Genomic DNA, 15219 nt, shown 5'->3' with positions numbered 1-15219 from the left:
TATTCTTAAACGATAGTAGATGAGACTTAGTAGCTGTCGGGATGAGCACTTGATATACTTGCATAACATGTGTATACAACAATTATAAGAAAAAATTCATATCTCCAAATGAACTCCTATTTGATAAATAAAAAATTATCTTGCTCTCAATTTACTTGGGCTAAACTCAATTGGGACACCACTAAAAGTAAAAGTGGATCAATGATCAATATACAGAGTAAATCAATATATAGGAAAATTAGGAATATCTACTAAATGATCAATGCATACAATGTTTAAATAGTTACATATAACTTAATAATGATTAATACAAATGTTTAAGTTATAATATATATTACCTGTACTAACGACTTAAGCTATCTTCTTTTCACCAAGTCTAAGGGATCTACGTAATGTCATAATTATGTATTTATCTACAAAATTAAAGGTTGTAAATGAGGGACATTATATCCAAAGTTTATGAGATAAAAGAAAAAAAATAAATTCAAACATAGACATATCACAATATATTAGAGAGTTTAACACCTTTATATTCTAATCAAGCAATATGCATAACTAAATGATCAAGTATAATCAAATATAACAAAAGTGTAAATAGGAGAATTATCTTCAAAACTATTTAAACTTCTCAAAAACTATTATAACATATTCTAACATATTTAGTACAACTTTTTATAATTATCTCTTATTTTAAGATTATTAATTAATAAAATAAGAGATTTTTATCTTGAATCTATGATTAAGTGTAGCACGAGTGTGACATTAGTGTAATTAAAGTTTAAATATTAAAATTTTCTCCAAACCTCTCCAAAAGAATAATAATATTTTCTAGCATGTTTTGTATCATCTTTTTTTTTTTTCTAATTTCTAGGTCATTAATTAGTGAAATAGAGGAGTTCTACGTTACATACGTCATATAATGCAAATGTATAACCCGATTATAACTTGAGTTTAACTTAAGTATAAATATATTCAATTATTTTTAAATCTACTTAAACTTTTTTAAAACTATAATAACATATTTTATATTAATTTTTATATTTTTATTTTAAAATTAATAAATAGTGAAATAAGAGATTTTTTTATTAGTCTTGACTTTTTTTTTCGTGTTATTCAACTTAGTTATAAAGTTTTGAAGAAGATAGTATCAAAAATTAAGTTTTTTTTTAATATCTTACTTTTGTGGTCGATGATGTGATGTCACTATCAACAAAAAGATTATACCGTTTGTAATCGAAGAGGAGATGAGATAGCTGGAGAGGTGATAATGTTGTCGAGAGGAGATGAGGTTGCTATTGCTTAGTGATATCGTTAACGAAACTATAGAGGATGCTATTATCGTTGACTGTCAAAGAGGATCAAATTAAATCGTCACATAGAGGAGCATATGTTACACTAACCATCGTTGTTAGGTTTGAATTAGATCGCCAAGATCAATATAAAAAATCGAATCATTATAAAAATATTTTTAAAATTTTAATAAGGGGACGTCCTTAATAAGTAAAACAAACATGAGACGCCCTATGATAAAACCCATCGTTGGAATTTTTTTTTTGATAAAATGCCCATAAAAATAAGAAAAGTAATAGTTACATAGTATAGTTTAAAGGGATATTTTATAAGATCCAAGACCCTACAAGTGTAACACGCCGTGGACCCCACGCCTGCGACTGGACCCCGCCAACAGCTTGTGACCCTCCACGTGCGAACTTTCCAACGCCGAAGATGGGTGTGGGAGCGTGTACCGAACGATCGGGTAGCCCTCATTATTCCACCTCCAACGGTCACATTTCCCTTCACCCTCAAAATGAGCACATCTCTTCTCGACCGTTTTGGCTTCTCCCCCCTCCCTCTGTCTCTCTCACACTTCTCCCTCAAGCTGTGACCGACCCAAAACACAGCACAACCCAACGCCTGGATCCTCTTCTCTGCTTCCGATGAGGAAGCTCTGAGGATGTCGGATCGGATCTCCCCAGAGAAAGCATCTCGCGAGTAGGGAACAGAAGACACAGAGCTCTTCTTCTTCTTCTTCTTCCTTTCCTCCTCCTAACAATGGGGTGCTTTCTTGCCTGCTTTGGGGGTTCTAAGAATCGAAAGCGCCGCCGATCACCCAGGAAGTCGCTTCCACTTGAACGGGTAGGCTCGATTCGGTTCCCCGATCAATTAATCTAGGGTTTCAGGATACGATTGTTCTGTCGTTAACTGGATCTTGCGCATGCACTTGGTAGGCGCAGGAAAGGTGCAGGCCGCCGCGACCAAACGTCTCGACGAAGCAGATCACGCCGAAGTCCCTCACGCCGGATCTTTCGCCGCTGAATCCTGCAGTGGAAGACAACACTCTTCCGGAGCTGAAGTATCGCGTTCTTGCCTCCATTTAGTGTTCATTAGTTGTTCTTTTAGCCGTGATTCCGAATCCTTTGTTTCTATCGCTTTTCATGTGTTTGTTGAAATGTCGATTCGATTCCTCTGTCCTGTGGTCTCTCTGTCTTGTACTTTTTCTTGAGCATTTTGGATTTCTCTTACACTGGTTTTGGTTGCAGAGAGAATCTCGCGCAGGGGAGCTTAAGCCGCACTAGGAAGAAGGTGACGTTCAATCTCAACGTCCAAACTTATGAGGAGGTATCAGGCGATGAAGATTCAAAGTGTTTGTTGGAAGATGATGATGAAAGACCCGAAGCGGTAGACGAGGACGGGAAGCCACATGAAGGGCAAGATGAATTCTCTCCCAAGTTGGGTGCTTTCCCCTTAAACCATAGGTACCAGAATTGTGAGATCAGCGATGACGACGGTAGTGATTGCGGAGGAGATGAAGAGGAGGACTACTCGGATAGTGATTTTGACGAGGAAGAGGACGATGAAGTGGGTACCGAAGAGAAGGAGGAAGAGTCGTATGATTCATTCTTCTCTTTGGCAATTGATGAGGAGCCGCAACGGTTGCAGGAAGTTCGTAGCCCCGAACCCAAGTGTCCCTCTTCCCCAGGTAGGCAGCCGATCCTTTTGGCCGGAGGTGGTAACAAGCGCGATAGGAGCCAATATGTGCATCCGGTGCTGAATCCCGTGCAGAATTTAACTCAGTGGAAGGAAGTTAAGGTGCATTCGGCACGGGCGAAGAACGCAAAGGTAGAAAATGCGGGCACAGAGAAAGAGAACCAGATGATGTTCTGTTCAGAGGCAATGAACAACAAGGCTAAGAAGCCCCAAGGATCCATCGAGTTGGATCGCACCCCTAATTGCTCTACCAAACGGGAGATCTCTGTGGATGCCAGCCTTTCGAATTGGCTGTTGTCATCGGAGAATTCGACTGTGGAAGGGCCTGAGGCGAGCAATTCTCCGAGGTCTAACTCAGCATTTAGCCGAGAGGATCGGCCTATCTTAGGTGCTTTAACTGTTGAGGACCTTAAGCAAGCATCGGTTACATCTTCGCCAAGAAGGTCGCCCAGCAGGAGCACAGATGAAAAGCCGATATTGGGTACTGTGGGTAGGTACTGGAACAGTAAGAACCAGGGAGATGATTCAGCTTCTTCTCATCAACCTAGCAGCGGACACAACGGAAGTCCAAACACCACAATCAAGTACAGAGAGGTAAATCGATTGTTGCACTGCATGAAATTTACCTATTAGGAGGATTGTAAGCACTTACTTAAAATATCGCTTTGGCTGTTGCAGGATAAGCCGGTGAACTGGAATTCCACTCCTTTTGAGGTGATGCTGGAAAGAGCTTTAGAAACTGGTACAGCTTGAGCATGCTGATGTTAATTTTCCTTATCGGTGAGGTGTGAGTTGAATTGGCGTGCCTTAATAACGTCTACGTTCTCTTGTGGCTATCAGATTCCAGATTTTTCCTGCTTTGTTATTATAGTCATGTCTTCTGCTTCTAGTCTCATTGATTTTTGTCATCCCATAAAACCCACTTGTATGTGTACTGGTTGATGATTTGTTAGCAGTAACAAATATTATGCTTTGTTTATGTATACGTGGACTGACTCCTGAAGAATCAATCTATAGTGATCATTGATCAGGCAAATGAATGCACTATTATGTGCAGCCTCTAATAGCATCAGAGAGAAGTGATAACAAATAGTTACACTGATAAGTTAGCTATAGAATCAACTCATGGATAAATTAGTAGTGGCATAACAATAAATCACATGCATGGATACAAACAACAAATTCAAAGCACACAACAATCATAGGAGGAGATATCTCGAAAGCAGTTAGATGTTTCGTGGCAGATTGCAAGCAGCTATTGCATCCAAAAGCCAAGTGTGGGCTATTACCCGAGAGCATGTCTTAACTGCAAAAGCCTCAGCATCTTCTTTCCTCTTCCTTATGACTTCGTTGAGGTCATTTGAGTCGCTTCCTTGCGGGGGCTCCACACTGTAGACGATGAACGTCATTGGAACCACTTCACTCTTCTCCAAAAATCTCCCACCAGCGGCAAGAATCAGATTTTCCAGATATTTCTTGTAATTTGGCATAAAATAACCATTGAAATAAAAGGTTAACTCAGCAAACAATTTTGGTGCCTGCACAATAATCGTTACATCATCAAACGGTGCAGACCAAAAACAAACAAATAGCTTCGAAAAAGAAGAAATAGTGAGGAAAGCTATTCTGTTGAATCGCATGTATGATATAAAAGATATGAGAAAAACCTTTTGCATGGCTCTCATTCGTCCATTTCTTGGTCCATCGAAGGATCCATGAATGTCATGACTGATCTCGTAAGGTTCCTCTGATACTGGATGACCAGCCTCCATGCAAGCTTTAAGCCCTGCATGTGGCAACACAAGTAGCCGAAGGATATCGTAATGCAGTAAAGATAGGCTGATTTTGATAACATAAGTTATTATGACATAACTGAGCTATAATTTACTAGTCGAGTTCATATAAGTGACAGCTTACAGAAGATACCATCTGAAATAGGTACTTACAATCTACACGTAGAACCCATTTTCCAGCTAGGATGGCCATTAGAACTTTAAGCGTTCTACTGCAAGCACCATGCTCATCTGTGGCAGCAATTACATGCGTGATGCTCGAGTTCCAGAGACTGGTTGCAGTTACCCCAGTTAAGCTGACAAAGTCTTCCAGCACATCCTGAATACCATTCAAGTAAATGGTTTAAGCATCAATATGAGCAAACAGTTTAAATAGAGCGGACTCTTAAGATGTGAAATGATTGAATCGAAAGAGAATGTCAAAATGATCACCTTATCCTCCCTGGACAGGGCAGATCCACACAGCATCCATTCTCTTGTCTCGCAAGGTGATGCAGTCCAAGCATCTCCAGGATATTTCATGGATGAGGTCTGATCCATCCGTGGACTGGAATGACATCTAGTACCAACACCCAGCAAAATCAGGAGATTAACTTCTATAAAGTAGCAAGAAAAATGCATCAAATATGAAGAAAATACACACGGTGTGTTACTGGCTGATTGCTTCTTCTTGCTACTTGATCTATCACATGGTAACTTATTTGAAGAATGGACCGGGCAAAGCAACAGAAATTTCTCCTGATACAATAAAGTACGCAGACTATGATTGTGATTCCTCAGTTGCTAAAAGAATAAAGAAATGAAATCACAAGGATGGGGAAAAGCTTACATAATCCCATCTGCACCCTGAGATGTCATTGGCACAAGGGACATGATAACTTCTTCTGCAGCTCTTGGTGTAACAACCAAGTGCTGCCCCTTTCAAACCACAGTGGCTGCATTTGATCTTTGACGCACGTGCTAGTTCTGCCTCCAAATTCATAGCAGTCTCACCAACAAAATAAGCTTGTGGTGCCCTATATCAACAAAAGCTTCTATACATTAAAGTAAACTAAAAGACATCAGGAGATATGAATAGTTTGGAATAGGTAGATTATCACCCATACAAGCAGATACTTGCCGATATAGTACAACTCCCAAATGCACATTAACATGATACAACAAAACTAAAGATAAATGAAATACAATAAAAAAAACCAGTTATAAAGATGCAATTGCAAAAATACTATAACCTAGTTGCTATCTCACATAAAATTCATCCCTAGAGAGAGTGCAGTATGGAAAGGAACAATCTAATAAAAGGATCAGTCAATCAATCATGACAGTAAAATGTTGTCTTACCATTCTATGCATCTTTGATGGACATGTAAGACATTAGCCTGCAAAGCTTGGTCATCTGTCATTTGCTCACCATCAAGATAGTGTAACATTGGTCCAACTGCCTGGAAATTTCCCATAACACATTTAGAGGTCCTCTAAATTCAACAAAGTTTGAATATAGTCAGCTAGGGAGGGCTCCCAGTGAATCAAAATTTATGTTACCACTTACCTATGAATAATAAATTTAGTGAAGAAAAATTTTTAGGCTTTATTATAAACAATTGGTACTACTAAGAAGGTTTCACTATGGAGTACCTCTGTGGCTCCTGAAGTATGGCAAAATGCACAATCCACCAGCTCTTCTGTATGTAAATAATTGATGCTTAGGTTGCAATATGTAAATAAGATGACTCAAAATTATACATACAAAATTCCTTACCATTAACTTTATCTAACTTCTGCTTCTTTGATTCAATAATACAGTCATCTTCTATTTGGCAAGCTCCACTGTCCGGACCCCTCTTGGACAAAACTTTAGGGATCAATCTTTCAGTTGTCTACAAGAAAAAAAAAACTTAATTGCATACTGAATTACATTAAAAAATTAGTACAAGGACAGAACTACAATTTCTGTTTCTGTAAGCATTCTGTACTGCGTAGGTAACCAAGTACCTTCAGTCTAAATTATCCCCAATATCCTTTGCAAATATACATTGATAATAAGCCAACTTACTGGTTCACTTCTAGCATCATTGCTGTCATAATCTGAATCCTTCTGGTAGCCAGATGACTGAGGACTACATGGATGCCTTTCTGTAAGAAATTTATTGACTCCAGCTTCTTGTCTAACCTTTTTACTTGCATCCTTTTTGTGTTCATGAGTTTCCCCTTTATGGTTGAATTTTCCAGTACTCACTGTACCAAATAATCTTGTTCGTGACTTCACATGACCAGACCTTTTCTCATCCACATGTAACACTTCCTCTTCAAACTTCAGATTCATGTTGTTATAGCCTGAATCTGGACTTCCATCTGAATGCATCTTTATGTCTAAATAACAGTCAAAATCAGAGTCATTATTTCAGTCACCACATAATGTAATAAAAAACAAAACATACATAAAGGGCACATTGACATCACCAGAAATATCAACTTGTGGGCCTTGTTTGAGAGCAGCATTGACGCTAGAATTCATATTTTTGCAGATACTTACAATTGCCTCAATGTGAACGGCAGATCTTAATTCTGCAACATTTGAGCAAACTTGTAAACAAAAGCTGTAGCATCAACAAACTTTTCAATTGGTATCGCAGTACCTTGTTCACGAAATGGTGCTTTACAGATGGCACAGTCATATGCATTTGTCACCGAAGTAGCAATACAGGCTCTGGCAACATCCAAGAAAATTAGAGCAGTGCATATTAACCATTTATATTATTCAATTCATAATTGTTTGGAACCCAAACCTGCAATACATATGATTACATGGCAATAACATCGGAATTTTGAGCAATTTCAAACTGCCACAAAAGAAACAAAATGCATTAGACCACCATGAATACAGACGTCACAAGCAATTGACAATGAATATGACCTCAACATATAATTTATCAAAACCACCGAGTCAAAAAAAGTAAAACATTTGGTTAACAAGTGCATGGATCGCAATATCTAGTTGGTTTGTATAGTAAAACATTAGGGTTTTGATTGCCAAATAGGGTTGTGCAGATGCCAGCACACACAAACGACAGGCCCAAGTCGAGAGTAGAAACTTCCATGCAATCAACAAAGATATAGAGATCTAGGAGAACAGACAACTCTCGTCAAACGGGAAAGGAAACTTATGGCAAACAGATTAACCAAGAACTCAGCACACACAAGTAGCTCCATGAAACGAATACAGTTTTGGAGATTTGATCCTTATACAAACGACACACCAGAAGCCAGCATCCCTCTTAAGCAACCTAAGAATCAATGTTCGGAACAAATCCTTAGACCATCGATGCGGTGGAAACTCTCATTCCTGAGAGAAACCACCTAACTTCTGATGCGTATAGAATCTAAAGAACGATTAAGAGAAACAAAACCAATTACCAAATGGCGCACGTCAACTCCAACTCCATCTTCTGAAGATTGAGAAGCAAAGGATTCACGAACCGCCTGAAACCCTCTGAATCCCCCATTCTGCTCTCTCTCTCTCTCTCTCTATCTATCTATATATCTGGTTGGAGATGTAGGAGGATGAACCGAAAACTCTCTATGGTGGGGGATTTGGAAGGAAGAGGACCGACTTCGGACCATATACCCTGGACGCGAGTGGCGGGATAGCTCCCAAATAGCGCATCGGGATCGGAATACGGACGCGTGGATGGTGGGGATCTTCGCTGGGCCTTCCATCGGAAGGGAAGCGCGCGGGACTTTTGATTCCGGTACGGGGGCGCGCGCGGGATCGTTTATTTGGCGCAACGAATTGGAAGTTCTGGTCAAGATTTTAAGAGAGTCAATGGAGAGGCTCGGGCTACATCATGTTCTGGTCCCAACTCGGCCCATCCTGTCTCGTTGGACCTATTGGGCTCACCTAGGCCTGACCCAAGACTCGTATCTAAATTCGGGATTGGCCAGCTTCACCTCAAATATCAAATAAAATATATAAACTCTGATGTCTTCCTGTCATAATATATTATTTCAGAAAATATAAATATCTTGTAATATATATATATATATGATAAAAATAGGCCCTTAAGCAAAACATGTTATTATGTGTCATCTACCCTACAATAATAATAAAATCGGACTCATCCACGTTGGATATGCTCCAACGGTAGTTATAAATGTGGATCCTCACCTCAGTCATGGTAGTAAGATGCTTAAATGGTAACAAACTATATCAAGTAGCAAAAAATCACAGTAATGGTATGAAGCAAAATTTTGAATCTCGATCAGGAATCAATTTCCATGGATATACCCACTCGATAATTAATGAAAAATATTTAAAAAACAAATACCACAATATTGAATGAAGCCAGACAACAAAAAGTTTTCAGGAACAGTTAACCAAGGAATCATTATAATCTACTATTTTTCTGTGTCATCATTGGATCACAAAAATCATGCCATATGATAGCAAAAATAAAGTGCCATAGTTTCACATCTCCTATGGGAATAAGAACGCTCAAACGAGAAGCAGAATCACTGTTGGAAGGAGGACGTGCAGCTTCTATCTTGCTTATATAAATTGCTGAAGGATGAGAAGATAGGAATACTCTCTCTCTCTATCAGTGGTAGACATTCTGGCTGTGCAATAGTTCGACAGCTGCAGCAACAACATCAATACCCTCCGAATGGACATCAAGCGCTGGCTCCTCAATTTTCCTTTGCAACAGTTTGTCAAGCTCTCCTCTCAATCTCTGTCAAAATTCAGTGATTAATATGCAATTTGAGCAGTCTAACTTGTAAGAATCATGACATAAGTATTTACAAGGCACAATAATCCAACATATATGATCAGAAACTCATTGTTTCTTTATCCCGTTCATCTCATTCAAAATCACGGCAGGTCTTACATTGTTCCTACTAGTTCAGCAAAGCATCATTCCAAGATTGGTGTGCTTTTTATTAAAAAAAGAATAATATGCTTTGAATTTGGTCACCTGATGCTTCAATCAGTAAGCTTTTTTTTCCTGAGTAAGATCTTTATTTTTTTATGGGAAAGCAAACCGAAACAGACTGAATCAGCATTAACTCAATAAATATATGACAGGTCCCCCTGTTGGCATATGCCTCATGGGATGGTACCCTAACCACTATCAAGCATTTAAATTAGACTTAAAAACAAGGAGGTCATATATATATATATATATATATATATATATATAAATATAAAATGTATTCTTCTTGTACATTATTTCGATTAGGAGGCTTTCCTTACCTGAATAAGATGTAGTGTACTCTTTGGTGCCGAAAAGTGAAGGTATCCACCCAACATCTCGATGCCCTCTCCAGATTTACTTGGCATGAGGCTGCCTCCAAACAAGAGCAAAGCATAGTCTGAAATATTTGTCGAATCCCTGATATATATACTTGAGGTTTTCACTTTGTCGCTGTAAATCATGTAAGGCAAAGGGAATAGATGGACCCCTGCATTAACAGAGGAAGGATGGATATCAACTTTCCCAACATCTTTGCTGTAAAATGCTGTCCTCTTCCCTCTCCTTTTGCATTGGATAACATTAGGGTAAAGCCCAGCACACAGAACGGCACATATCATTTCCATATCATCTCCATAGTGGTTATATGCCTGAAATCAAACATACAAGAACATCATATGCATACAACACCATATTCAGAAGGACACATATATAGTGATTAGAAGTGCTAAGACACCAACAAACACTTATTTAGAAGATCCTAAAAGCAACAACAATAGAGTGGCCACAGCTATTTGGTATTTGGCCACATAGTTCATTTCTGACCATCTATTTTATCAATGCAGTGCTCTCCTTTAAACCATAGATATTGGGCAAGTCTTGTTCTCAAATGTCTTTCAGGAGCCTTTGCCAGCAATTGACAATTATGTACCATTATCAAAAGAGGATAATCTTATGAGCTTTCCTTTGTTTCGAAGTAGCACAACATGAATAATTCTCTGAATATAACCACGATAAAGCAAATTCAAAGATACATATACATTGAGAAGTGCATACCAAATAAAACCTTTTCTGTCAAGGGAACATTTTATTTAGAAAGGCTTTTTTTGCTGGAGTACCATCCTAGAAACCCATCTTAGTCTGGAACTCTGGATACCCCTGCAATTGTTCCAATTGCCCCTGCACCCCTGTAAACTACAAGAGGTACCCCAAGATGATCACTTAAGGTAGTCCCTGTTCACACTGGTTGCTGGTGCTCTATCTCTCTCTCTCTCTGGTAAGTCCTACTGGTCACCATGGCAATCTCTCTTTCTCCATTTCACGTTCTTGCTTTGCTGTTGATCTCTCTTGATTTTGCTATCAGTCTCGGTCTCTCTTCTGATTTGGCTCTTGATCTCTGTAAAACCTTGAGAAGTGCACACAATGAGAAGTGCATACCAAATAAAACCTTTTCCATCAAGGGAACATTTTATTTAGAAATGGTTTTCTGCTGGAGTACCATCCTAAAAACCCATCCTAGTCTGGATACCCCTGCAATTGTTCCAATTGCCCCTGCACCCTGTAAACTACAAGAGGTACCCCAAGATGATCACTTGAGGCAGTCCCTGTTCACGCTGGTTGCTGGTGCTCTCTCTCTCTGGTAAGTTCTACTGATCACCATGGCAATCTCTCTTTCTCCATTTCACATTCTCGCTTTTGCTGTTGATCTCTCTTGATCTCTCTTGATCTTACTATCAGTCTCGGTCTCTCTTCTGATTTGGCTCTTGATCTCTGTCTCGAAGTGTCCATCATCTGTCTCAGTGTCTCTTGCCATCCTGAACTTCTAGTTGCTTTGTCAATGTCCAACTATCTCCATCTCCAATCAATATCTCTAAACATCTTCTAAGCATCTCTCAAATATAGGCAGCTAAGTCTTTTTCATGTGAGCCATTCGACCATGCAAGCAGTTTGAAGATTTATAAGTAACTAATGTGTCGGGACTGTTTCATATTAGAAGTTTAGCTAGCATAGCTCGAGGATAGTTGCCAGGAATTCTGTTTCCCACTAAACTTTGTATTACCTGGAATTCATGTCGGAAATATCATTCAATTATTTTCTCAAGGTTTTTGGGAAACCTAAACCTTGTCAATCCAACACATAACAGAATTTCTATAATTATCAGGAAATTCATAACTAACATACACAGTTAAGATATTTCCGACTGTTTCATATTAGAAGTTTAGCTAGCATAGCTCGAGGATAGTCGCCAGGAATTCTGTTTCCCACTAAACTTTGCATTACCCAGAATTCATGTCGGAAATATCATTCAATTATTTTCTCAAGGCTTTTGGGAAACCTAAACCTTGTCAATCCAACACATAACATCATTTCTATAATTATCAGGAAATTCATAAGTAACATACACAGTTATTATAGTTAAAATGCACCCCCTTGTTTTATTACATAAATCAGTTTGCTAATAGATCAATATACGGGGAGTAAATGATCAAATAGAAGTATGAATGATACCAAGTGAAAAATCTTAATCCATGGTGTATACTTTATAGTTTTCTATGCATTTCTGTAAAATATAAATGCATTTACATGATCAAATAAAAGTACAGTATGCACCTTATCTTCTTATACGTCTCTTTCCTATTCCAGCTTTAAACAATTTTTAAAATCCACAACGATAACTAGCTTCAGAGTAACCAATCCAAGGGTCACAAAAGTCAGCAGATCCAAAGTAAAAAAGTTTGTAAAAATATCAAAGTTCGCTCGCGAATATCTATCCCAAAAGAAGAAGATACTGTAAAGTGGAACCATATGGACACGAGCATGAGCCCAGAATACAAACCTTGGCACCTTTAGCCTTGTTCACAAAACCTATGTCAGATAATAGATCCAAGAACTGGTTTCTCATGTCGTCCATCATTTGCAAGGTTATGGGGGACAAGAAATTCTCCCAACAGAAAGCTCGTTCTCTTCCACTGCGTTTAGCACCCTTCCATGCTTCAAAAGCTTTTAAAAGAGCTATGTGATCACTGCAAAAAGTTCAGGACTCCATCAAACTTGTGCATAAGGCACTTGGCTATTTCATTGATCAGGGCTAAGAACATAAAATGCCAGTAACTTCCTATACTATAGTGCATAAAGTTGAGCACTGCAGGATTTTCGGAACACAATGTAACACGGAGTAGCAGGGTTTTTCCTCCAAAAATAAGGGCAGCGACTATTGAATTTCTGTGACATATAATTTCGTATACTATGAACCTAAAAAGATCAATCAAGTAAGGCGAGCAATGGGTAATCCTACCTGCAAGAGTCACCAGCAAAGGATCTTTTTACAGCATCAGCTTCTTCTTTTCTATTTATTGGTAGAACAAATGGGTCACGATGTGCAAGAGCAGCAGCAATTGTCAGTGCTGGATCTAGGCACTGGAATATAGACCCCATAAGCAGCATCTTTCCAATATTTGGATCCAAAGGAAGCATGCACAGATGGCGTCCTGTATCAATTAAAATACATTTAAGAACACTAGTGAGGAACAAAATGTGCTTCAGTGGAGAACAACTTAATTAATTACATCGCACCATGACACACCTAAGGCAGTAAGCTCCTCGGTGTCATCTAGCGCTCCAATAGTTTTCAAAATTTCAATTGCATTTTTAACAGAGAGCGGATCAGGAGGCTGAAGTGCCTTGGCCAAAAATGTTGCAATTGCTCCAAGCTGTAAGCTTTTAATATTAAGGCATAGTTCTTGTAAAGGGGTTCGAAGAATTTCAGGTAATTGATACTGGGGCATAGCATCATGAAGAATTTTTGGGTACAACCTATAACACACCCCAGGTTGAACTCGACCTGCACGTCCCCTTCTCTGTGCATATACTCTGACAATCAGTTGTTACATTGAATCTGTAATATTTATCCAACTTCAAAGTTTAATTGATTTACCTGATGTGCTGAAGCCTTTGATATCCATGACGGTAACAGGCAAGCCAGTTTATTGAGAGCATCATAACTTGTTTCTTTTGCTTTTCCACAATCAATGACATAAACAACATCATCTATTGTAATGCTACTTTCTGCAATATTTGTTGCTAGAACAATCTTCCTGAAATATCAACAGAATTTCATACATGTTCAGATGCCAAAATCCTGTACGTCTCTTCACAAAGAGAAGTGTTTGGAATCCTTAAAAACGAGGCCTCCTAGGCTTTAATGGCCGCTATCAGCACTTTAACAAAGTGTAAAAAGAAAAAGCATAATGCTACAAATGCACACTACACACACAACCTCTAGCATCACAGTTTAAAAAAAAATACAAGTTATTTTCTGTTCTCGATATGCAGGCAAACAATTTTCCCGTGTATCTACCTCTCCTAGTATTTACCATTATTAGGAAAAAAACTCAAACTCAAGTTTGCTCATTCAAAAATCTGGCTGTCATGACACAAAGTTGAATGAACTTCAAATCTAAAAACAAATAATTCGAGTGTATAAAAACACAAAGAAGTTAACTTCCACAATCTCACATTCAAAAGCAAAATTCCTCAATTTAGATTGATGATCTATAGATGGATATCCTAAATTATAGGATTCCAGTGTCTCACCTTATTTCAGCATGAAAAATCAAGGTTCACAATTTCATTGACCATACCAGTGCACCAAGTATTGGTACAACAGCACATATTGAGTTTTGTAAAATCCTAAAAAATAAAAAAAAATTAAAGAAATTGCTTGCTACAGGACCTGTACCACCCTATACCAAGTGGTATGGGCCCTATACTGGGCACACTACTCAGTTTACCCTAGTCCACGTACCGATAGATTGTCAGACCGATAAATACCTCCCGCACCATACATAGTAGCTGTCTCCATTCATTTAACAGAAACATCGAAGCCTATTTAAAAGCCTTAGACATAGTAGCTATCTCCCTTCATAACAAAGGTATCATTTTATACAGAAAATAACATCACTTTTGCATCCGATTTGTTTACTGTGACAAACTTGCAGATATAAGCAGTACAGATAAGTTACAAAAACAACTTTGGAAAGCCTACCAAAAAACATAAAACTTGGTGAACAGAGTCATGTGTGATATCATGCAAACGTAACATTACTGACAATGAATAATAACATAATTCTCAATGCAGCAGCTGAGCTAGTTCTTTTCAAAGTTTTACCAAGAGAACTTGCCTCATATTACTTGGAGGTCTGTCAAAAATTTCACGTTGATTGACAGTGGGCATTGAACCATGCAAAGGAAGAACAAGAAACTTGCTAGAATTCCCAAGATAAGTGTTCCCTTTAATTTTTTCAAGCAGCTTAGATATCTCATCCCAACCCGTAAGGAATACAAGGATAGCTCCATCCCCTTCATGGCGACAAATATGTTCGATAGTTGCTTCCACCTAAAAGTTAAGACAAAAGATACATAATAAATAGCTATTGCAGATGAACGCACCTCTATAGAATAAAGGTGCTTTT

General features: G+C 38.4%; 3 protein-coding genes across 4 annotated transcripts in view; 1 reads left to right on the top strand and 2 right to left on the bottom strand.

Annotated features, from left to right (window-relative positions):
- The first annotated feature begins 1824 nt into the window (after positions 1–1824).
- LOC103993159 (uncharacterized) lies at positions 1825–3953 on the top strand. Of its 2 annotated transcripts, none has more exons than XM_018830998.2 (4): positions 1825–2136; positions 2235–2353; positions 2541–3582; positions 3667–3953. In XM_018830998.2, exons 1-4 carry the CDS (start codon positions 2053–2055, stop codon positions 3739–3741), a joined length of 1320 nt encoding a protein of 439 aa, XP_018686543.2. In that variant the 5' UTR covers positions 1825–2052; the 3' UTR covers positions 3742–3953. The 2 variants fall into 2 exon arrangements, with proteins under 2 accessions (XP_018686543.2, XP_009411395.2); XM_009413120.3 differs by having other exon boundaries at positions 1826–2136; positions 2229–2353; positions 3667–3951.
- A 161-nt stretch (positions 3954–4114) lies between these two features.
- LOC135645165 (BRCA1-associated RING domain protein 1-like) lies at positions 4115–8582 on the bottom strand. The gene is made up of 14 exons (XM_065163280.1): positions 8196–8582; positions 7568–7621; positions 7418–7488; positions 7242–7346; positions 6835–7151; positions 6541–6658; positions 6417–6463; positions 6123–6223; positions 5611–5797; positions 5425–5519; positions 5214–5340; positions 4935–5100; positions 4656–4774; positions 4115–4526 (listed from the first exon to the last, which is right to left on the bottom strand). The coding sequence occupies exons 1-14, from the start codon at positions 8282–8284 to the stop codon at positions 4215–4217; spliced, it is 1908 nt and encodes a 635-aa protein (XP_065019352.1). The 5' UTR covers positions 8285–8582; the 3' UTR covers positions 4115–4214.
- A 556-nt stretch (positions 8583–9138) lies between these two features.
- Positions 9139–15219, bottom strand: part of LOC135645749 (DExH-box ATP-dependent RNA helicase DExH1-like) — a 33632-nt gene continuing 27551 nt past the window's right edge. Inside the window, exons 17-23 of the mRNA XM_065164418.1 lie at positions 14925–15143; positions 13683–13838; positions 13332–13605; positions 13044–13236; positions 12585–12771; positions 10030–10398; positions 9139–9508 (exon numbers count right to left, since the gene is read on the bottom strand). Coding sequence (XP_065020490.1) covers positions 9377–9508; positions 10030–10398; positions 12585–12771; positions 13044–13236; positions 13332–13605; positions 13683–13838; positions 14925–15143 — 1530 coding nt within the window. The 3' untranslated portion in view covers positions 9139–9376. The remainder of the gene's footprint in view (positions 9509–10029; positions 10399–12584; positions 12772–13043; positions 13237–13331; positions 13606–13682; positions 13839–14924; positions 15144–15219) is intronic.

The sequence above is a fragment of the Musa acuminata genome, chromosome BXJ3-8 (genome assembly GCF_036884655.1).
Source record: "Musa acuminata AAA Group cultivar baxijiao chromosome BXJ3-8, Cavendish_Baxijiao_AAA, whole genome shotgun sequence".
NCBI classification, from domain to species: domain Eukaryota; kingdom Viridiplantae; phylum Streptophyta; class Magnoliopsida; order Zingiberales; family Musaceae; genus Musa; species Musa acuminata.
This window is presented reverse-complemented; position numbering and strand designations above follow the sequence as displayed.

Excerpts from the sequence above, each read along its gene's own strand:
- LOC103993159 (XM_009413120.3), top strand. The coding sequence starts at position 2,053 with ATGGGGTGCTTTCTTGCCTGCTTTGGGGGTTCTAAGAATCGAAAGCGC. Across the intron at positions 2,137-2,228 it reads AGTCGCTTCCACTTGAACGG|GCGCAGGAAAGGTGCAGGCC; the intron begins GTAGGCTCGATT and ends TGCACTTGGTAG. Across the intron at positions 2,354-2,540 it reads AACACTCTTCCGGAGCTGAA|AGAGAATCTCGCGCAGGGGA; the intron begins GTATCGCGTTCT and ends TTTTGGTTGCAG.
- LOC135645165 (XM_065163280.1), bottom strand. The coding sequence starts at position 8,284 with ATGGGGGATTCAGAGGGTTTCAGGCGGTTCGTGAATCCTTTGCTTCTC. Across the intron at positions 6,464-6,540 it reads GAAGTTAGATAAAGTTAATG|AAGAGCTGGTGGATTGTGCA; the intron begins GTAAGGAATTTT and ends ATTTACATACAG. Across the intron at positions 6,224-6,416 it reads ATACTTCAGGAGCCACAGAG|GCAGTTGGACCAATGTTACA; the intron begins GTACTCCATAGT and ends GGAAATTTCCAG.